The sequence below is a fragment of the Dermacentor andersoni genome, chromosome 1 (genome assembly GCF_023375885.2).
Source record: "Dermacentor andersoni chromosome 1, qqDerAnde1_hic_scaffold, whole genome shotgun sequence".
In the NCBI taxonomy this organism is placed as follows: domain Eukaryota; kingdom Metazoa; phylum Arthropoda; class Arachnida; order Ixodida; family Ixodidae; genus Dermacentor; species Dermacentor andersoni.
The window spans coordinates 109,603,454-109,625,890 of record NC_092814.1 but is presented as its reverse complement, the minus strand read 5'-3'; the positions used below and the strand labels follow the sequence as shown (position 1 = coordinate 109,625,890).

At 46.3% G+C, this 22,437-nt stretch overlaps 1 protein-coding gene across 2 annotated transcripts in view; it reads right to left on the bottom strand.

The window, feature by feature from the left end:
• Positions 1–15,090: 15,090 nt before the first annotated feature.
• The window catches only part of LOC126545605 (coactosin-like protein), an 829,152-nt gene continuing 821,805 nt past the window's right edge, over positions 15,091–22,437 (bottom strand). For both annotated transcript variants that reach the window (XM_055061883.2, XM_050193524.3), the window contains one exon: positions 15,091–15,386. In XM_055061883.2, coding sequence (XP_054917858.1) covers positions 15,279–15,386 — 108 coding nt within the window. In that variant the 3' untranslated portion in view covers positions 15,091–15,278. The remainder of the gene's footprint in view (positions 15,387–22,437) is intronic.

Sequence of the window (22,437 nt, the reverse complement as noted above, 5' to 3'; positions counted from 1 at the left end):
CCAGCTGTGTTGGGAAGGTCATGGAAAGAATGATTCTCACCCGCCTAGAATGGTATCTTGAGCGCCACAACGTATACCCCGATGCCATGGCTGGTTTTAGAAGAGGCCGTTCCTCTATTGACAACGTCATCGACCTAGTCTCGTCTGTACAACAGGAAAAACACCACAAGCGTATATCGGTTGCACTATTCCTCGACGTGAAAAGCGCCTATGATAATGTAACGCATGAAGCCATCCTTGATGCCCTGGAAAATAATGGAATAGGTGGACGCATGTTTCGGTGGATTCGGAGCTATCTATTCAAAAGATCCTTCTTTGTGCACAGTGCAGATGGCCGAACTGCTGACCATTACACTTACCGTGGCGTCCCTCAGGGTGGGGTTCTTAGCCCCACTTTGTTCAACCTTGCAATCCTTGGCCTTGCCGACGTTCTACCACATACAGTAAACCTTTCTATATATGCTGACGACATATGCATATGGGCCTCGGCAGTTACACGTCTCCAGGTGCGTGCACGGCTCCAAAAAGCAGTGACCCTAACATCATCGTACCTGCGTGCGCAAGGCCTCAGCATTTCGACCGAGAAGTGCGCCTTAGTCGCCTTTACCCACAAGCCCATGACCTGGTACCCCATTTCTATTGACCACCAACCAATTTCCTACGCAAAAACTCACCGATTCCTAGGCGTTATTATAGACAGAGACCTTTCATGGAGCCCCCACATCACATATTTGAAGAAGAGGCTTACTTCTATCTCCCACATACTAAGGTTTCTCGCCGGTAAAACGTGGGGCACATCCGTGGCATCTATGCTTCAACTATACAGGACGCTCTTCCTGGGATACTTGCGATACAGCACACCAGTGCTGTCCAATGCTAACAAAACTAACATCCATGTCCTACAGAGCATTCAAGGCCAAGCCCTTCGAACATGTCTGGGGCTACCTCGAAATGCTTCAACCATGGCAACAATTGCCACCGCGAGAGACCACCCAATAAGGACCTATATAGATATCGACGCGCTCCGGGTGCATGTTCGCCATATATCCCGAGTCCCTGACCACCATCTCGCTCGATTGCCTGAGAAAAGACCCAGGGCAGCGTTCTCCAGATCAATTGCGGCTAACCGGCACTCTTTGTCTTTGAGGCACTCACCCGCAACAAGAACACCATCCCCTATGTGGTGCTTGAAGAAGCCTCCTGTGTACCTTGCTGTTCCAGGAATAGTGAAGAAAGCTAGCCTGACCACCGCGGCTCTCAAGCAGATCACACTGGAACTTCTGCATTGTTCATACCCTAACCGAATTCATGTTTACACGGATGGTTCCGTCTCGGAAAATTCTACGGGCGCCGTTGTTCTACCATCTCAATCGGTCGTCATCAAGTTTACGACATCACACGTAACGACATCTACAGGCTCTGAACTGGCCGCTCTTCGCGCTGCTGTCGAATACATTGAAAAAGAACCGCCCAACAAATGGGCAATATTTTGTGACTCGAAAGCAGCCCTCCAGAGCTTGAGAAGTTTGCGACGTGGCAATTATGAACAGCTGGTGTCACAAATCCACGAAACCTGCCATTGCGCTTCTGAAAGAGGACATAATATCATATTTCAGTGGCTGCCGGGACATTGTGGCATCGTTGGTAATCACCTCGCCGATGACGCTGCCCGACGTGCCCAGGCTGGCTCACCGACACTCCTTATACCTTTATCCAGAGTCGAAGCTGCAAGAGAGCTTCGCAGTCTCGCTCGTACAATCACGTTAGGTTGCTGGCATACACCTCAGAACTCTAAGTGTCGTTTACACAGCCTCGACCCATCACTGAAACTTACATTACCAGCGAACCTTCCACGACGTGACGCAACACTGCTGTGTCGGCTGTGGGTAGGAGTAGCATTCACCAACTCCTACAGCTATCGTATTGGAATGGCGGATTCACCAATGTGCGCGAAGTGCAAGTGTGAAGAGACCATCAGTCACCTTCTGTGCCACTGTTCTCGCTTCGATAATCAACGCGAGACTCTCCAGTGTGCCTTAAATAGACTGGATGACAGGCCATTTACGGAAGCGAAGATCTTGGGGGCCTGGCCTCATAGTTCAATGGCCCAGAAAGCAGTTCGAGCGCTTTTTCGCTACCTGAGGGAAACAGACTTGAGTGCCAGACTGTAGACATCCTATACCTAAGTTCTCTCTCTCCCTCTTTCACTCCCCATTCCCCTCCCCACGTGTAGGGTAGCAAACTGGACTCAGTCTAGTTAACCTCCCTGCCTTTCTGTCTTCCCTTCTCTCTCTCTCTCTCTCTCCCCCCCCCCCCTTACGCCAGGTCGTGTGTGAACATGTCTAGACAACTGACGTGCACAAGCACGCTCAAAGAAATCTTCATAAAATGTCCGCTTTACTTGTAATTTTAGTGTTGAAGTGAATTATGTTTATCAGAGTATCGCCACGTAATTCTTTTCTGTACGCTGTTAGTCTACATTGCTCTTCGAATGCATCTCAATGAGTTTGCATTGAATAGTGTTTGAATTTGCACATGCTACAGCTATTGTCCTAATCTCGATATAAGGAAGCACACTTGATTTATTACGAATTACTTTCATTGTTCTCAACCTGTAATAACCTTACTTCTGCATTGCTTCATAACAAAAATGAGCACTGTTCTTGCCAAATGGTTACGTGTGCCGCATTACTCTGCCTATTTTTTTTCGCTGCTTTCATCCGCTGGGATTAAAAAAAGTCGGGCAACCACGCATGCGCGATGGTGCTCATTCGAATGAATTTTTCTTAAAGGAACACTAAAGGCAGATAAGTCGACGTGGACTGTTTAAACATCATTATATAAACCTCCCAACGCTTGTTTCGTGCCGAGAAAAGACTTAGTTTACGAGAAAATTGCATCTGAAGGGTCTGAATACCTGTTTCGAAATTCGAGTCTCCCGCCCGTGGAGTGGCGACGTTGCATACGCCATCGCCACCCTTTCCTGCCGTCGGGGAGTAAAACGGCGCCCGAAAGACGGCGGTACCGAGCCAAGACAGATCGGCGGATTCGCCGCTGCAGCTGCTGCTTGGTCAAGTGGCGTAGACCGTTCGGGCATCACGCGACATCGCATGGAAGCTGAATTCTAAGCTACTTGCAGTTTGTGCGAGTATCGCGTTCCGGCAAAACCAGCGCAGCACTACGCGATAACTAATGAAGCGCGAAGGCGTGGGCGGCATGGAGTGGAGCGAAAACGAAGTCTTTCGACCGACCGCGTCGTTGTCAGGGTTATGTCAATCAGCTTATATTTTTTTGAAGAGTGAAATAGAACAGGACAAGCAGGATTTTATTTCGTCTTGTAATACAATGAAAGGACATTTTTTGCAAGGAATGGTTGAGTACTGGTGACATAATTTAACTGAGGAGGGCTTTCGTCATTGGGCAACTATACTTGAGCCTCTCATCATGTCCGGCATTTACCTCAATTTCTCAATTAAGGCTATGTTCGCGATAATATTCACGCCTTAGACATTCCCGAACCCTAATCTATCACTTTAGCTCGACTTAATATTTGCCTTTAGTGTCCCTTTAACCTCGAACATACACACAGCGCAATGTCGCCTTACCGTAGGAATTGTCTTTTCATTTTCCATCTTCAGTTACACGACAGTCCTGCAATTGCGTCACACGAGTGTCGCAATCAGTTCACGATACGACCAGTGTGGAGATTTGGACTCCTTGATATGCATCCACCGTGGTTGCTCAGTGGCTATGGTGTTGGGCTGTTAAGCACGAGGTCGCGCTATCGAATCCCGGGCAGGGCGGCCGCATTTCGATGGGGCCGGAATGCGAAAACACCCGTGCACTGCGATTTAGGTGTACATTAAAGAACCCCAGGGGATCCAAATTTCCAGTCTCCCACTGTGGCGTGCACCAACAGACCGTGGTTTTCGCACGTAAAACAATTTTTGTTAATGTGTCATCTTGGAGGCTTTTCCTTGTTGTTTTTGTATAATGCAACTGTTACGTGGACGCAGAGAAAAGACACACCCACACAGCACTCAATAGTTCACAATACGACAGCGAGCACAAAATAGCTGCACATTGAGGTCATGATATTGGAGAATGTGACGTGGTATATATAGATCGTCGTATAGAAATGTGTTGTAGTCCCTTCCGTACATTTCCCATCTAACTGGGAAAGTTCGCATACTTACGCGCTTTCTTGTTTACTGAAAAAAAATAAAAATACCGGGAGCGTATTTTTTTTACATCTCTCAGCGAAGGCTCTCTACAAAGCTTACCTATTTCATAGTTTTACAGCTTGAAGCTATTTCAGCTTTAATGTATGCAAAGAACTCTGTTTCTGCGCCTTGACTTGTGCTGTTATTATCGGTTTATTGATCTAAGAAAACTGTCGTCCGTTTCACATTTTCATACGTCGAAGTATCGTGAAGCTGAGAAATTATCTGTGCTATGTAAATTGAAGTATGTATTTGACTTGTATTCCTGTACAAATGCATAAAGAGAGAGAGAGAGAGAAGGGAAGACAGAAAGGCAGGGAGGTTAACTAGACTGAGTCCAGTTTGCTACCCTACACGTGGGGAGGGGAATGGGGAGTGAAAGAGGGAGAGAGAGAACTTAGATATAGGATGTCTACAGTCTGGCACTCAAGTCTGTTTCCCTCAGGTAGCGAAAAAGCGCTCGAATGCATAAATGTATGTTAATACACTGTACATATGCTCCTGTTTGAAAAATCTGGGATTAAGTCCAGTTATGTAGCATTGAATCGCTTTTATTTCGGTTTACTTAAGTCTTGTTTTGAGCTGGTTGTACTCGGCATGCATTGAACTGCACCTTGCAAATCATCTGTCGAAATAAAACTTTATTCTTGTTGCCCGTCTCACTGACTCCATCTAGTGCAACGACTGTGCTGTGCCCACCAACTGTAATGGCACATCCGCTGTCTGCAACTGGTCGAGCAACACCGACTCAATAGGAACATCACTGGGAGCCATTCAGAGTATAGGAAGACTGGCTTTCTAGGAAATCTTCGTTCTCCACGTTTCCGTTGCGTTGCTACCAAAGACAGGATGCTGGCGTTTCAGGGCATTAACATCCGGAATTAAAAAAAAAGATGTAATGTGGCGCAAGTGATACAGAGATCAAAACGTTGGTAATGCGTATGCCTTTAATGGACGTGAAAATCCGGTCTACAGCAGTCCAAATCGGTTAACCCGTCGCAGTAGCGGCTGTGGGCTTCTGCTGCTCAGCTCTAGGTCAAGGGTTCGGCCGCGGCGGTAGCATGTCGATAACGGAAAACGCTCGTGTACTTAATTTCAGATGCAGCTCACAGAGACCTGCTGAAACTAAGGCTTTCTGATGGCTTTCTGTAGGTTTTTTTTTACATGCCCGGGAACTGCAGTAAGTCATATTGTACTAGTAAATCTAATACGATTGGAGCAGTATTCATATCTAAAAGGAAATGCAGCTGGTAATTGGCGCTGTACAAAGTTTATGGCCCAGAAGAAGCCAGGTAGCGTGTGTTTCACGTATAGCCAATATAAATGCGTAACCTGCCAACATTCATCACACCATAGCCTTGTCAATTTACACCCATAAAATTAGGGTGTAAAATAGGACTGGGGAGTTCCAAGGGTGTTCCTTTGTGGAACACGCTTTTCTGGAAGAAAAAGGGAGTTTCATGGGTGTTTACAAAGGGGAAAAAACTGAAACACCCCTGTTGCACTCATAAGGGTGTGAAAATTTTAAGAGTATACAGTATCTTCGCACTTGCTCAGGTTGGGGTGATAAGAACATGATCTACAAGAGAACGTTTCCGCCAAGAGACCATAATTTCGAGAATTCGTGATGCCTTGTGTCTCAACATTAGTTCCATTTCCTCGCTATATTATGAGTCATAAAACAGCCTATCTAATGTCACCGCTCAAATAATAGCCTCTCTAATATTACCACTGTGACTTTCTAATGCGCAGCTCGCACAGGTAAGTCTGTCACATGTTTGTAAACATCTCTAAATACATGTAAAAGGAGAATTCGTTTTTCGCGGCAACCACTGCCTCAACTTTGACGGGGTTTGTGGCATTTAAAAAAGGACTTAAAATCTAGTGACTGCTTGTTTCGAATTTTCGGTTTAGGTCGTCAATCTTCTATTAAAAATCGCAAATTTTCAGAAAACGAGACTATGAAGTTTGCAACTCCGTAACTCGGCAAGAAAAAAATATCGCAATTCTGTGAATCGTATCTGATAGCATCTGATAGCACATTTAACGCGGAAAAATTTGACATCTTGCACATGAATCCCAAAAAATTCATTAATCTGTAATTACAACTTTTGCAGAACCCTCGTAAACAACGTAACAGATTCACGTAAGATGTAAAATGACATGAAATTTGTCCGCTTTGAACGATCTACTGGATGCCTTTTTCAGAACCGCGATATATGTTATTGATGCTGAGCTATTAGTTTGTAAACTTCGTGCTTCTATTTTTTCAAACTTCCGAATTTTTGAAAACCTTTTTACCAAATTCAAGCCCTAAATCGAAATTGCGCTTCCTACAGTCACTAGAACTTAATTTTCTCTCTCAAATGCAACATATTTCATTAAAATCAATGCAAGGGTTGTCTCAGAAAAACGTTTTTGCGTTTTTACATGTATTTGAATAGGCCGCGTCGGAGTTGGGCCCGAGCTAAAGCTTCCTCTTAACACCATGAACTGTATAACGCCTTGCAAACACGCAGAGATGCGCCGTCTCCTGGCGTGCCTATTTACCCCCGAAGTACTCTTCACTGTCAACGTGCCATGGATCTGCGCATGCAAAGTCATGTCTTGTGCGTTTGACGTCATTTCTCTGGAGCCTACAGTGCACGCTCGCCGAGCTCCTTTCCAGACACCCACTAGTATTTCTAAGCAAGTGAATAAATTCTCCCGACGCGTCGCCACGCTTACGCAGACTACGCAGGCTATGTTATAGCGTCGTCCGTCAGGCGTCTTCCCACAGGCTGTCCTCCCACTATTTTGCATATCACGATCGCGATACGCGCGAGGTGACCCGGGACGGATATTTCAGCAACGCAGTCTCGCAGCCGCTTCTTATTCGCTTGCCCACGACACCCGCGAAGGAGAGCAAATGGCAAGAGAGCCGAAACGTCCGCTTCATCAATGTGAGCCACGCGCGAGCTACTGGGCGCGTGGGCTTGTTCACGCGTGCTGCGGTGAATGAAATTGAGGTGCCACCGTAGAGTAGGCGAGATTAAGACAATCGCGAAGGAGTTAATGTTCAGGCCGCCCCAGTACGATATTTTAAAACTATTTGTTCGCATCAATCCAGTCCACAGAAACTGCTGTAGCCGTACACAATGAGCTGAGCTACACTAGCTGACTCTTCGTGTATTTCTTTCTTTCTTTCTTTCTTTCTTTCTTTCTTTCTTTCTTTATTCTACAACAAATGTCCCTGTATTTGGGTGTTCCCTGATGGGCGGGCTTTTAGAAACAATGGATGATTTCTTCGATGTATTTCTTGAAATCATCGGGACTGGAGTGGTGCATGGCGTCGGCGGGTAAGTGCTTCCAGTCGATTGCTGTTGTGACAACGGACTTTGCGGGCGCAGCCGTGTGCGCAGTTGGGAGGTGCTCTGCTCCGAGTTGAACTTCATACAACTTGGGAGATAATGCGGCTGGCGAAATTTACGAACGGTGACGGGCATGTCACTCGAAGTGCCACTTCGTGGTCTACAGGGGAATTTAGAGAGGAGTAATTATTTGGGATACGTTTTCATCGCCCCGTCAGCAGCGAGACTGACTGGACAGCCTGGCTCAGTTTTGGGGACGTCGACCGACAGCTTGAACTTGTGGACTGGGCGGAGAAGGCCAAGCAGGCCCAGGGCCTTACTCGAGCCCGATCCCTCAGCCACGTCCCGCAATTACCCTTCCCCTTTTCAATAGTTTACCACCACCACCACCACCATCGGCAACGACACTTCCGTGCTACTTGAAAGGTCAGTATGTTTCTTGTGTCTAAGTTAGGTGATGTGTCTAAGTTAGTTCATGTGAAAGTGCTTTATAGACTCACGTTTCCTCTCTTTCACTCCCCATTCCCCTCCCCACGTGTAGGGTAGCAACCTGGACTCAGTCTGGTTGAACTTCCTGCACTTCCTTCTTCCTCTCTCTCTCTCGCGTCTAACTACGAAAGTGTTCATCGACAAAAAATTATTGCTTTCCAATGTAACTATTTCTATGCTTCTGCCTCCTTTCATGTATAGAGTAGGCAGGCGTTGCAAGTGACCCTTCCGGTGGCAGTTGCCAGCCGTCTCCTCGCTTTCCCTTTCCGGCGATGTGTATATATGTTTCCAAAGCAAATAATAACCAGTGACCCCCTTCTAAGCAGTTCGCCACAAGTCGGACACCAGGGCTAGGATACCAAACTTGGGCTAATTTGGTTGTTAGAATGAAGGACGCGCAAAGCACGGCTGAAAACAAGATTTGCTTTGGAGAGAGGTACCTAATGTAAAAAAAAAAGCTTTCTTTAAATTTCTTGGAGGAAGACAAAAAAGTGCAACGTCCATAGCTTATGTTCACATCGGCTCTGTCTTCTTGAAATGTTTTCGCCGCGATTTTCTGTGAATACCAGCCCAAATTTTGTACCATTCGAACCGTGAGACCACCAGGACTGTAGATACGAAGTCATCAGGTGGGACATTTATTTTCCTGGGACTGCGACCACTTTTGTGTTATGACCACGCCGTCACCGCTCTATGACTAAGCGCGTGCGCCAGGTGCTCGGGCTCCCAGGTGCTCGGCCTACCAGACTACCTGGCCCGTTCCCGCGCGTGTCCGCGCGAGCTCTGCTACGACGCACAAGCCCCTGGCCAAACCCGCGAAGCATGGAAGTCCAAGTAGGTGGCAAAAATATTTCCCCACAAGAGTTAACCACCGAGATGAGCTGGTGTACCGCCCGTCGCCCCGACGAGAAACGGTGCCGAAAACTATCCCAAGAACAACAACCTAGGACGCAAGACTCTCGCTCTCGCTATAGACCCAGGCAGCAAGTTAGGACTAAGGTTCTCAAGGCCGGGCGCGTGCTGCCACTAGCAGAAAATGAGATCAACATCATCGTTAGACCCAAAGGAGCACTCAATATTTCCAAGGTCGGCAGCCCTACTGTGACTGCAGCTATTCTTCAAGCAACGCAACTTAGCTCAGAAGACAGTCAAACCGACACAATCTGCTCGAACAACCAGCAAAACACCATGGTGATCAGCACGCCCAGCCCGCAAAATGCGAACTGGTACGTAAGAATCAAGTCCATCCAAATGAACGGGGTAACCCACGAAGTCAGCGCGTACGAAGGTGCCCCAGATAATACTACCAAAGGAAGCATCAGAGGCATCCCTCTCACCGATAACGCCAGACAAGCCGACGCTAACATCATAAATGATCGTAATGGTCTAGCCCTACCCGCCAAGCGAATCGGTTCTACCACGACCATCGTCATTGCCTTCGACGGACCTGACGTACCATACATGGTTCGCTATGGCGCAACACTAATATTATGCTCCCTGTACCGCAAGCAGATCGATATCTGTTACCACTGCGGCCGTCTCGGGCACCGCATGGACGTTTGCCAGTTCCCTAATAAGATCTGCCGTAGCTGCGGAGCTCGCAACCCAGATCAAGATCAGTGTACGCCAAAGTGGACGTTGTGTGGTGGACCCCACCCCACAGCGGACAAAGCTTGTACTGCCAGATACAAAACGCCGTACGTTATACGAAGACGCCTCGGAGAACGCCGAGCAGCAGAGCAATCAGCCCTTCAATCAGAAGATTTCCCGCCCATGGAGACCAAGTGCCGGTCCCGGTCCCTCTTCAGACCGAGAGCGGGCCGTTCCAGATCAAGCTCCACGTCGACTCCAGGAGCCAGATATATATACCTCGGAAAGGGTGAGCTTCGCAGAGGCCCTGACGGGCGTCTCGCGAGAGGGTCACGTAAAATCCCCCACCCCCACTGCCTAAACCCAACACAGACAACACAGATATCGAACACCTTAAGAACACGCAGTTATGCGTGATTTAATCCAAAAGTTTACCCATGAGATTCACAGCCTCAAACAACCCAAAACCCAACCCACACCCCAAAACCCGCTACCAACTGCTGACCCAAAGAACTCTCAAGACTAGCCCCCAAAAAACGAAGGAACTCAGGGCCAAGTACGCTCCGAAGCCAAGGACGTGCTCGTAACACTCCAAAGCACGGTAGAAACTTTACACAATTCTCTAATCGCCCTTATGCACAGAGTCACCGCCATGGGAGCTAATATTCAAACCCTTTTCACACAAACCGCTTCCACCGCTCAAGCTGTAGCCATGGACACAACAGGAACCGTCGCCTCCACCCTGCCACCTGTAGTATCCTCTAAACAGCTGATTGTCCCGCCTGCAAAAGGCACACGGGAGACCATGGCGTTGGTCTTCTAAACGTGAACCGCCGAAGAATACGTTATATACAGAGCAGACGATCTCTTCCACATCGTTTCGGCTGCGGTCCAGATTATCGCTGCGCTTATCTGAGGCGACATGCGATTAACGATATAGTACGCGGTTCCCACGGCGTGTTTTCTTGGGAAAGCGAGAATTCAAACTTAAGGTCGTCGCACACCTCTGAGATGTGGATGCGCTTGTAAACATGTTTCATGGTGTTTCAGTGTTGTATACAAAAAAGAAATAAAATAAAAAAGATTGGAAATTTCTTTCTTGACTATTCTGCCATATTCAATGCTATTTTTACAGTCGCGGACAGACTAAAATGGACCACGGCGAAGGCGGCTTCGGTAGGCTTTCTCTGATAAGCACTGCTATCGCCGAATCTTGAACGAACAGATTTTAATACCATGCGCCAGAAACAGAGATAATTCTATTTAACATGGTCGCCACTCTAACAAGGCCCCTTCAGTGCAACTGTCGCCTGGAACATGCTGGCGTAATAACTGCCTGCCAGCAAGCTCACGACACCGGCCAAGCAGTCTGCTAATAGCGAGCCGCCGGCGGTAGAGCATGGAGAAAGAAATTTCAGCGTTGAATTTCTTTCTCTTTGGGTAGAGCATGAAGGCACACGGTTTGCACGGCGTCAAGCGCTCTACGTTGCAGTAAAAAGAAAAAGAAATCCAAGATTCGATGATGGTAGTTATTATAGGAGAAAGCCTACCGAAGCCGCTTCATCTACTGCGAATAAACCCAGCAGTGCGAGATAGCATGGGCAAATATAGAGAATGGGTCGCGCACCGTCATTCCAACAACCTATCGCGCGCGGATAATTCCGAGTCTAGCAGACGAGACGCCGCAACGATCCTCTGCGTACGCGGTATCGTGGTCACGCGACAGAAAAAAAAAAGGAAGTGTATAGGGCCTTAAGCTTTAAGGTGGCAGCCGTCAGCTGCAGCTTGAGCTGGGCGCAGAGGACAATCGCACTCCCGACAACCCATTCCGGCACCGCATCAGACGTTGCAGCTATAGCGGCGGCATCTGGCGCTGCTCCCTACGATTAAATAGCGCTAAAGGCCGATCCACACGACGGACCAAATTGCTCTTTTGGACCGCGGTCCGCGCATCACGTGATAGAACGTCACCAGTTCGTGCGTACCGTCGTTGGCCCGCGCAAGACCGCGGCCCTCGCGGTCCAACAAATCACCGAGGCTTTTCGCGCTTCAGTTTTGGCGGCGGACCGCATGCAAACCGCAGCGATTTTGGCGTAGCCAACGAATGTTGTCCGGCAACAGAGTGTCTTCAGCCAAATCCAATCTAGTTTTCAGCTCAGCAAAAGCCAGTCAAGGCAATCGTTTCATGTCCGCCGTTCCGCCTACACGTGCGTGCAGCAGATATATTTTTTAAACACCGTGTCCTTTTGGAGTGACGAGGAGGTTTTTTATTTTGTATCCCTCGTTGAGCAGTTCCCGGCTGTGTGGGACTCGAGCCGGAATGATAACAATGATAACACTCTGGCAGAGAGTGTAGCTGGTTGGTCTGCTCTGCCGTCTGCTATGGCGGTCCGCCGTGTGGATGTGCTCTGCGCCGGACCAGACCGCGGCGGGCCGTGACGTCGCATCACGTGACCGAGCGGCCCGCGGACTTGGTCCGTCGTGTGGATCGGCCTTAAGCGGATGCTAAAGGTTCATACAGTGCCTAGACACCGTACTAAAGGTTTGGAGAGGCTGCGAGCTGAAAGGACCGCGCATGCAACAGCAGACGTCTCGACACCAAGCGCCTTTCACTAGTTGGCACTGGTCCGCGTTTTTGACCCGAAGCCATGCTTCATTTTATTGTGTCCGCGACTGCAAATCACCAACAAAAAAAGAAAAAAAAACATCTGGTTTTGGTTCCTTCACAGCGCGGTGGTTTGATGGCCTGCGGCCGTCCGTACTGCGCGACAGCGCCATAGAATAAAGAAACAGCGCCAAGTGGTGAACTACTGGCGATTCACGCGCCCATTCGTCCCGACCATACCTAGAGGGGAATCTGGCGCTGCGATCGTTCAACCATCGTGCGAATAACGGGAAGAACAGGCTTCGGATTGGCATTTTATTGACTGGCGAACTTGTCTACAAGTATTTTTTGGCAGTTTTGGTTTCGCTCCAAGCGCAATTGCTATAACCTGCAGTGGGACGGTGCAACGCAAAGCTCTCTGCCTTTGTTATGTTGCTCGAAGTGGCGATAGCGCGCTGGGCCAGCGACTGGGACGATGTTTGTGTCGCGGTGTGGTGTCGAAGCCCTGAAGAGAAAGCGACGGCATCGTAACCGTTGAAAGAACATGTTTTGAGCGTTTATACCTTGGTTTGTTAAGTGTGTTAGGTTGGCGCTGTAGCGTTACGTGCTTTATGAAACTTCAGAACAGGAAAAAGAAGGCCCTAGTGATACAAGACATATACAGTTGTACTTCTAGTGGCTTGACAATCAAATTTTATTGAGGGCTTCATTATGCATTGCTCGTTTATGGGCTCATTGAAATGCGTGTTTTATGACTTTGAGAACACAAACTTACTTGTGGTAGGAAAGGTTGCCACTTCCTGGCTGTAGTCTAGTGTCGCAAAATGGGTAAGTGCAAAGCCACGCCATAACGCTTCGCAAGCGGTACTTTTTCTATGCTTCATCATAAAGTATGATGAAGCATACTCGTAGAAGGCCACTAGCGTCCTAGCTAGCACTGCAGCAGATGTGCTTAAAATACTTGAAGACGTTCAGCAATCGTGATAGCCGACGCAGCCTTTCGAAAGGGCGAGAGTGTTTGAAGTGCCTGTCGTCTGCGAGAAAAGTCTGGCGTTTGCAGCGAGCAGGCGTCGTAGCAGACGACACTTGTAGCATTTCGCTCCAGGGCGCAACACTCTCTCACAATAACAAAATTCTATTTCCAACTTCATGAGTATTCATGAGTTAAATACTTCATGAGTATTCTTATATAAGTACATGCACGGTTGTTATTGCTGTTGCAAAAATAAATAAATTATTATTCCCTGGCGTTAAATCGGGAACAGAATCGCACAAGAATGCATACCCTGGTGTGTCCTGGTGATAAACCATAGTAAACCATGCTTCGATCTCAAAGTCATACAAAGTTTATGTAGCGTGTTGTACATTATGTAACATAATGCCGAAATAAAATTAGGTTCTACGCGATAATATTTGAGTATAGCTTCGTTTACTGCGCCGCAAGCAAACGCCACTTCTCTAAAGATCGAAGTCAATCCGAAGCCTGTACTTCCCATCATTCCCATGTTGGTTGAGGCAACGCTCAGGAGAGCCCCGTAGACACTAGCGCCACATTTCTCTCTAGGGTACTTATTTAGAAGCTCTATGGTGTAAACTGTTCTTAGAGTGTAGCGTGAGCGCTTATCTAGCACTGAGTGCAACAAGGACGGGACCCATACGACGCGGTTGAGGCTGCACAAGGGAATAGACGAGATACGAAAGACCAGGTGTGTGTACGTACGCATCCATTTGGCGATACGGACTGCGATGAATGGCTTCGAGGGGACGCTATAAAAGAACGTAATTGAAAGCTTTTTCATCAACTTGTACAGCTTTGACGAACGTGTTCATCAGCCTTCTTGGCACAAATAGTCATCAAGGTAATGCGGGTTTCAATACATTTATTCACATCACGTTGAGCTCACGGGCTTCAAACTGCACTGGAAAGCGTGAATATCACGGCAGCTAAGTAAACGATCTCCAAGATGGGGAAATATAGCGAGAACTAAATTGCGTGATCCATATAGAAAAGGCAAAAACAGGATTTACTGATAGTGTTTCCTGAAACAGATAATTTTTTTAAAAGTACAATTCTCTATGGTGAAATACTCAATTTATGGACAGTCGGGTACCAGACTCTCCATATTAACAAGACACGACTGAATGGAAGAACTGCGCCAAAGCCTTGTTTCTTCAGGTACTCTTTCTCTATAAGCTGGTTTTGTTTGAGGAGGCGTTTCCGGAACTAAAGATGAGCAGTGTTGTTAATTACGCTTTTGTTTATCCGAAATAAGTCCTGACAACGCCCAATAGGAGTGTTCGGTGATAAGTACGATATTTTTTTGGTGGTCAGCGCCTCATATTTCCAAACCCATTTAATGAGATTTAAGGCGAGATAACGAAGGGCACTATGTATAGACTTTGTCGGCGTACAATAACCTGAAGGATTCTTAATCGGAGCACCACGCACGCCTTCCTTCTTAATTTAGTTCATCAATGGTTTGTTTCGTGGTTAAAATTTTGATACTTGGACGATATTTCGCCCGCGTGCGCAATGGCTAGAACGACACTCCGACTTAGGTCGCTTCGTTTCAGACAACTTGATGAGAAAGGATGTGGGGCCTCGAGAAGCTGAAGATACTGCACAAAACAGCATCCTCGTTTCCCATTGTTTCTTTTGTGAACGAGCGGGACCTGTAATCTTCAGCTTGCAATATTTTTAGTATTATATTGCAAGTGAGTATTGCTGATTCCTTTTTTTTCTTTTTTTGTCTTTATGCACATGCAGTAGGCTCGGTATTCTACAAAGCGGAAGCGTTTCCTTTCGCCGGAGAAGAGGAAAAAAAATCATAGGTTCCGTTTATTCTGTTTATTCCTCCTCTCGGCAAGCGTTCCTGCGGTGTCTTTCTTTTGTGGGAAGAATTTTTCTTCAGGTTCGTTCTTCAGTTTTCTCCAGTTGAGAGCTGTGAAACTGGGGAGCAGCCCATCTTCTTGAGACAGTTGTTCTTGGCAACTTGGAGAAAACGGTGGGGCGAGCATCGTCTAAGACGCCGTGCCGTAGTCAGTTCCTCCGGCCTTGCTCACTGTGTTTTTGATGTGATCCTCGGTGAGCTCTCCGGGATCCCCGACCTGGAGCTCAACGGCGAAGTTCTGGAGTGAGAACGAGAGAGACGAACATGTTACTGGGTAAGTGGCCGGACACTGAGATCTTGCGAATGAAGCACGCTCAACACAGACGTGCACATTACAGGGGCAACCGATCAGTATATACTAGTAGCCATAATACGTAATGATAATAATAATAATAATAATAATAATACTGATAAACGTCATTGACAAGCTCTCAATAATGGATGATACATAGTCGCTTAATTCGGCACTTGCTAAAGAAACCCTGAAGTAGTTATCAACATAATCTTAGTAATTTACTCGCATACGTTTCTAGGTGCTTAGTAGGGCGCAAATTTATAACTCGATAAGGATAATTAAAGTAACTACATCGGTATGCTAGTTGCATAAACGAGGACAAACATGGCGGCAGCTAGTAACGTGTGCTAGTGCTTGTACACAGCTGCGTCCGTTTTTGTTAGAGGGATGATCCAAAGGTTGTCGAAATTCTGCTGCTCTGCCTCGACGGAGTGCATTACGCTGCTGCGCCGCCAGAGAACGCCTCTAGTACGGATAATGCAGTTTTGTTGACGAAGGTAGCGACACTCAATCACATCGTGTGGTTTTATATTGTTATGTTGACGCTACTTCGCATCGGCCGTCAGGCGAGTTGAAAGAACGATGAATCCATCTGAAATCCTTTTTTCGACTGCGAAAGAGAGTAGAGAGCTGCCGAGTGCTACAACAAGCACTTGGAGATAGCCAAAGTTGCAACTTGTTCAGTCTTAGCAGGATGTATGCGCAGGATTAACGCTCTAAACACTCTTTAATCGGGATTACTGATGCTAGCGTCACAATAAATCGCCAAACACTCATGAACATCGCCGACATTCCTTGATATTTCGGAAGCCCTTGACTCAGCATATGGGACCTGCTGCGGAACTCTTACGGAGGAGTTAAAATATGTGCCACATTGAAGCGAGCTTTGCGCCCTGTCTTCTCACGACTGAAGAAAAAAAAAAGAAAATTGTGTGCATGTGTGCCCGAATGAAATTATCAAAGCAGCGTACGCACACATTCACACATAAAATGTCATGCTCAAACACGTATTTTCGCATGAAAACACGAGTGACATGCACAATTAAACAAATACGCACACAGCCTATTATAGGCAACGCGAAATTCCACAACCATAGCATTACAAATGCACATATTGTGAACAAATATTAGCTGTTATCTTTGCCAACAAATGTTTCAGGGTTAGCTGGTAAAATATGGGGGCTGCCGTTTTTTATCGTGGAGGTTAATTAAAATTTACATAATGGGGTTTTACGTGCCAAAACCACGATCTGATTATGAGGCACGCCGTAGTGGGGGGCTCCGGAAATTTGGACCACCTGGAGTTCTTTAACGTGCACCTAAATCTAAGTACACGGGTGTTTTCGCCATATCGAAATTTGGCCGCCGCGGCCGGGATTCGATCCCGCGACCTAGTGCTTAGCAGCCCAACACCATAGCCACTAAGCAAACGCGGCGGATTTTTATCGTGGAGATGAGGTTTCCCCTGGCGATAAAGAGAAATCTACGTGACCTAAGTTTTCTTCACGCCATGGCAAATCTGCGATGATGATGATCGTTAATTGCATCCCCTTTGAATTGGAGTCCTACAAATAACCACCTAACCTGTGTAAGCTAATTTCGTGTTACCGTGTCTTAATCTAGAATTCTACCTGTGCCTGCTTTATCTTGTAAAATTACCTCATATCTGTGACAATCCTGCCCTGATCTCTATTCGGCTTTTTTTTTCACAATTACTCATATCGTCTCTTACTGATACTTGTGACCAGTTAACGCTTCCATCAGCTTCGAACTACAGCGCTTCTGGAAAGTGGACAACCCCAACGATTCTGGCTGCAATCTCTGGATTTTTTCTGCAGCAGGCACATGTTTCATCCCGTTGCAAAGTTTGCTCCTGTATGTTCTCGTCCTCAGGCAGCCAGCTCAGGACCCACTAAGCAAGGCGCTACCTTTTGTGTTGTACAAATTTTCTTTCGCAATTTTATGTTTGCTATCTTTGTAAAACTCCATGGCCTTTTTTGTTTCCATTCCTTGGAACCAATTTACGGTCTCTGTTTCTCCCACTTTCTTTTTGATAACTCTGACTTGCCTACTTGTACTTTCAATTTCGCTCCACTTGGTCGCCAACTTTTTTTACCGCTTCCTCCATTCCGTGTCCACGTTACTGAGGTGCAGGTATTTGTACATATTAGCCGCCCCCTTCTTGTCATACATATTCCTTAGTTTTTTCCTTAAGAACTAATATTTATCTGCGCTTCTGTGACTTCAAAAGAGGCTCAACCAATTACGCCCTGCACTGATTCATTTGCGGTTTTACCGCGGGCACCTAATGCCAATTGGCAGACCACCCTTTGGTTATCTCCTAACCCTGGGAAGAACTTTGATGTTATGTGGCAGAACGGGTTTTTACAGAAGTTAGCACCTTCACCATTTCCCCTTTCCAATTGCTCGTGCCACGTCATAATTATTGTAGCCCCAAAGGGCTTTATGTTTTTTTTATGGCGTTCCACTTCACCTTCATCCTCAGCTGTCTTTACTGGGTCTTTTAGAGGTCTTCATATATTGCTTGACTGTGATTATGACTTTCTGTTGAATTGGTACCAATTCATCACACATTTCTTCATAAAAGGTCACAATTCCTAATTTCTACGTGCTAAAATTAATGCCGAGATATGTCGCCTCATTATCGTACATATTCGCAAACACCTGTAAATCCCCTGGATTGTCCCCTAGTAGTACTGTCTTTTGCATACACTAGTCCAGGAACCACCTAGTTGCTAAAAAATAAAAAAAAATAATAATTCTGGTGTTTTACGTGCCAAAGAACCTTCTGTTGTACCAGATGGCCGTTACGTGCGTAAGATTTTCAAAATCACATTTACTACTTTCCAGTCATGTGTCTATTCCATTAACGTAAAACGTGAGCTACAATGGAGATAGGAAGCATCCTTGTTTTAGTGCTGGGGACATTTCTGCCATTTGCGTGCATCGATCTTCTGCCTTTCCGAGCGATTTGTACTCGGAGTCCTCTATGTATTTCCCTGAGCAGCTCAACGAAATCGGAATCTATATCCTCCTGCTTGAGAATATTCCATAGCAACTTCCTCTCTACGTTGTCGCAAGTTTCCGTAATAGCTAGAAACAGCATCCATAATGGTCTACTTTGAGCCAATGAAACCTTTATATACTAAGTTCCTCGTATTACAGGTAACCTGTAAAGGCGGAGAAGCGTTCCACTCTCCGTTGAGGTATACGGCTGTATGATTCCAAAAACTTTCGGATCACCCCTCGTAACACGATCGCCGAATAACACGTGAGCAGACCAAACAAAACGTACTGCATACGTCTGCATCGCGAGGAGGCGAAAGTTTAGGACGGTAGACTGTTGGGCTGGTTGGTATTGCATATTGAATATTGCGCTGAGCGGGAAAAAAATGTAGGAAAAAGACTTGTTGCGTATCACTTTTTATGGCCGTCACCTCAAGAACTCCACCTGAAACAGTGGGCGCCCACGTGTTTCGCAGAGACCATTGCGTACTGTATCTTTCGAACCCATTGTGTACCATTACGCATTCCGAAAAGCAGCACGGAATTGTTAACTCAGCATACCTGAATAAATGATACGTCATAACAATAACGTCTCACGATCACCGTCGAACAGAATAACAGGCCACGGATAGGACCGCGTAGGTAAGTTTACTAATTCAGCATCAACATTGCTACTAAATGCCTATTAAGTCAGTAACGGATGGAAATAATTAGCAGATGAAGCAGTTAATAACTTTTTATGACATTTTATCCTAACTATGAAGGTCACGCACTCAATTCCAGGCCGCAGTGGTGTTTTCGCAAGCCGTTAACGGTTAGCGTTACTGCATAAGGTAGGTGAGCCCAGCTGTGTACGCTTTATACGTATAGTGTACCGCGTATATGCATTAAGTGTTTGCTAGGGGCGCTAATTTAGCGCTTTACTAAAACGTTCGAAGTATACAACACCTCGCAAGCAGATGAGCAGGCCAGAGAAGTGCTATTCCGGCCGATCCCTTCTTTCTGCTCATTGAAACCTCTCTCTCGCATGCCGGTATCTTGGCATGACCGGGATGCCGTCAAGCGAATGATGGAGCTTGCTCTCGAATGCTTCTCTTGAAAAAAGCCGAGCTCACAGGCCCAGACCAGAAACGTGAGCGCAGTGCGACCGGTTGCGGTTTATGCTCCGTACTCACTTGGAGCACGCGAACTGCCTTGTCACGAGCCCTGGCAGCACCGTGGTCCGTTCGCGGGATGTTGCCCATCGCTTGCCGGCTACTATGACACGAGTAGTAGTAATACGATATTGTATTGAACATTTGCTTGCTGCAGCAGGTGCAACTAAAAACTAAATACAAAGTGTCAGGAGAATCAAATATAACGTCTGAATTTTCTGAGAAGAAACAGTGCAATGCATGCGACGAAAATAGCGCTGATAAAGGGGCAGATGTGTTGCCAAAACTGAAAAAAAAAAACTTCGACAGCATGCCACACTTCTGTAACACATGAAGGCGAGGGCCTGCTGGCACACATGGTGATGCGTCGTCTCGCATCGTCGCGTTGCTGCTTTCGCAGTTCGGCTTCTCCTGCTCGTTTTCAACGCTTAGCTGTGGCTTCGCGCGCTCGTATAGCGATGTCAGACTCGCGCCAACGACGTTTCTCTTGGACTTTACGTTGCATCCTCTCAGCATTGGATTGAAACGTATGCTGTTGTATGGGTGACTTCAATGAATGTATGCACTGTTTGCTTCACATTGCTGAGCGCTTGTAGCTTCAGCCTTACGGGGGTATAAGCCATTGTATTTTTTGCTTGCTTAGGGGGGTATGAGCCATTGCTGCTGCTGATATTTTTTTGTACCATTGGACCGTACGACGGTTTTTTTTTCAGGAACATCGGGGGTATGAATCACTTAAGGGTTTCGCTTCAAAAAAGAAAAACGCTCGCGCCCCTAAACTTTTCAGTGCGGATTCGGCAACTAGAACTACGCTTTGCCAAACGATTTTTTTTCTTTCCTTCCTTTTTTCATTTATCTAATTCAGCCAGTTCAAAGTATTGGATTAGACTAACTTCTTCACTGCGAGCACGCTGGCAAAACACAACTATTTTCTAGTTATTATTCTTAGTCTCATATTATTCTTTGAGCTGATTTGAGAGGAGGTCGAGCCAACGCTCTTATTCGGGACTTCACCGACAGAGCTCGCGGAAGAATATAAGGTTGCATAATAATAATAATAATAATAATAATAATAATAATAATAATAATAATAATAATAATAATAATAATAATAATAATCATCATCACAATTCATCATCATCATGCTTCATAATCACAGCCACGTACTTCCGAGATCGGCTTGCCGATCCACGAGCAACAAAACAAGGGCTCTCATTTTCGGCCGTGGTATCAGCAGCCGCTGCTCCGCTTGCTGCGTCGCCTTCGGCTCTTGCTTCAAAGGACGGCGGCACGTCTCTTCAGCCACCGTCACGTCGTCCTTACAAGGTATACGATAATAATGATTATATACAACTACAAAGATGAAGACCATAAAAAGCGCTTACAATATGGCAGTGTGACGTACAGCCTTTGTGAATAATGAGATTAATAGTCTTACCGAGTGTCGATGAAGGCTTTATCGAGCTTTACGTGTTTGTCATATTTTCATCGGCTGTAGTTTAATACTGTACGGCTGGTAGACCGCGCACCAGGATCAGAAGACTGATTATTTCATGCTAGAGTTATCGAAAAGTCACGAAAGTAATGAAAATGCGGCAGCAAGTGTTTGCGCCCGTGCTGAATATTTTTCAGTCATCTTGTCTGCAGTCGTGTTACGCAGTGTGGCTCAATCGATATCTCGCAAAGATTTGTGACACGACCCATCCGCCAGTGTCGCCCAGCACCGACAGCCGTCGTCTGGCGAACGCCGCGCCTACGTGCTTGACGCTAACGAATTTTACGCGTTTTTCATGATGGCTTGCTTCAGCATGACGCCTTTGATGACGAGGAGCCGCGGTGCCTTCTGGCGGAGAACGCGTCACGTTCATCACCGCGCACCGCTGAGTGGATTAGCGCACTGAGAGAGAGCTGGCTGCACCACGTTCTGACAGTGCGGCGAAATCACCTCGCAGAACTTTTACAAAAATAATACGGTAGGTGTGTGAAGGACCGCTTGCGGGCTTTTCTACGGCATGAGTTGCTTGGAAGGCATAACGCAGGATAGCCACAGTGCACACCCAGGTTGAAATAAGTAAATAAATAAATAAATAAATAAATAAATAAATAATAATAATAATAATAATAATAATAATAATAATAATAATAATAATAATAATAATAATAATAATAATAATAATAATAGCAGCAGCGAGATATTCAATTCTTGATAGCACACGGGACGTACAGGCGATAGCTGAGCGCTACCCCAACGTTTTCTTTGATAAATTCGTTTACACAAGCACATCACAACGCGTTTACGTTAATCGCAATGTGCACATGTTGGCACCATGGACACCATATTATGTCTAGAGACAGCTCATTCACTGACATTCCGTCTGACAAACGCTTCAGGTCAATTATTCACTACGCGAGGGATTATCTTGCGGCACGCTTAGAAAATATCTACATTTTCAATTCCAAAAGGACTTCTTCTTGGGCAAGTTGGTGCTTAGGTTTCCTAGGTATACTTGATTGTGGCGCGAAATGCGTTTAATGAAAAGGAATAGAAATAAAAAAAGACAGTAAAGCGCCATTTGGCGCTTCACTGTCTCCTTTTTTCTGTCCCTTTTCACGAAATGTATTTCGTGCCCCAATCAAGTATACATTTTCAGTGTCGTGCATAGCGGCCCAGTGCTTGCAATGCCAGAACGTCATTGTCCTCGAAGCACGCGCAAAGCGGCGCGCTCAAATATGATGCATGCGCAAGTGAGCGTGCTTCAAGCGTGAATCAGCTCGTGCGAGAATACGCAGGACTACGAACATTCCGGGACAGG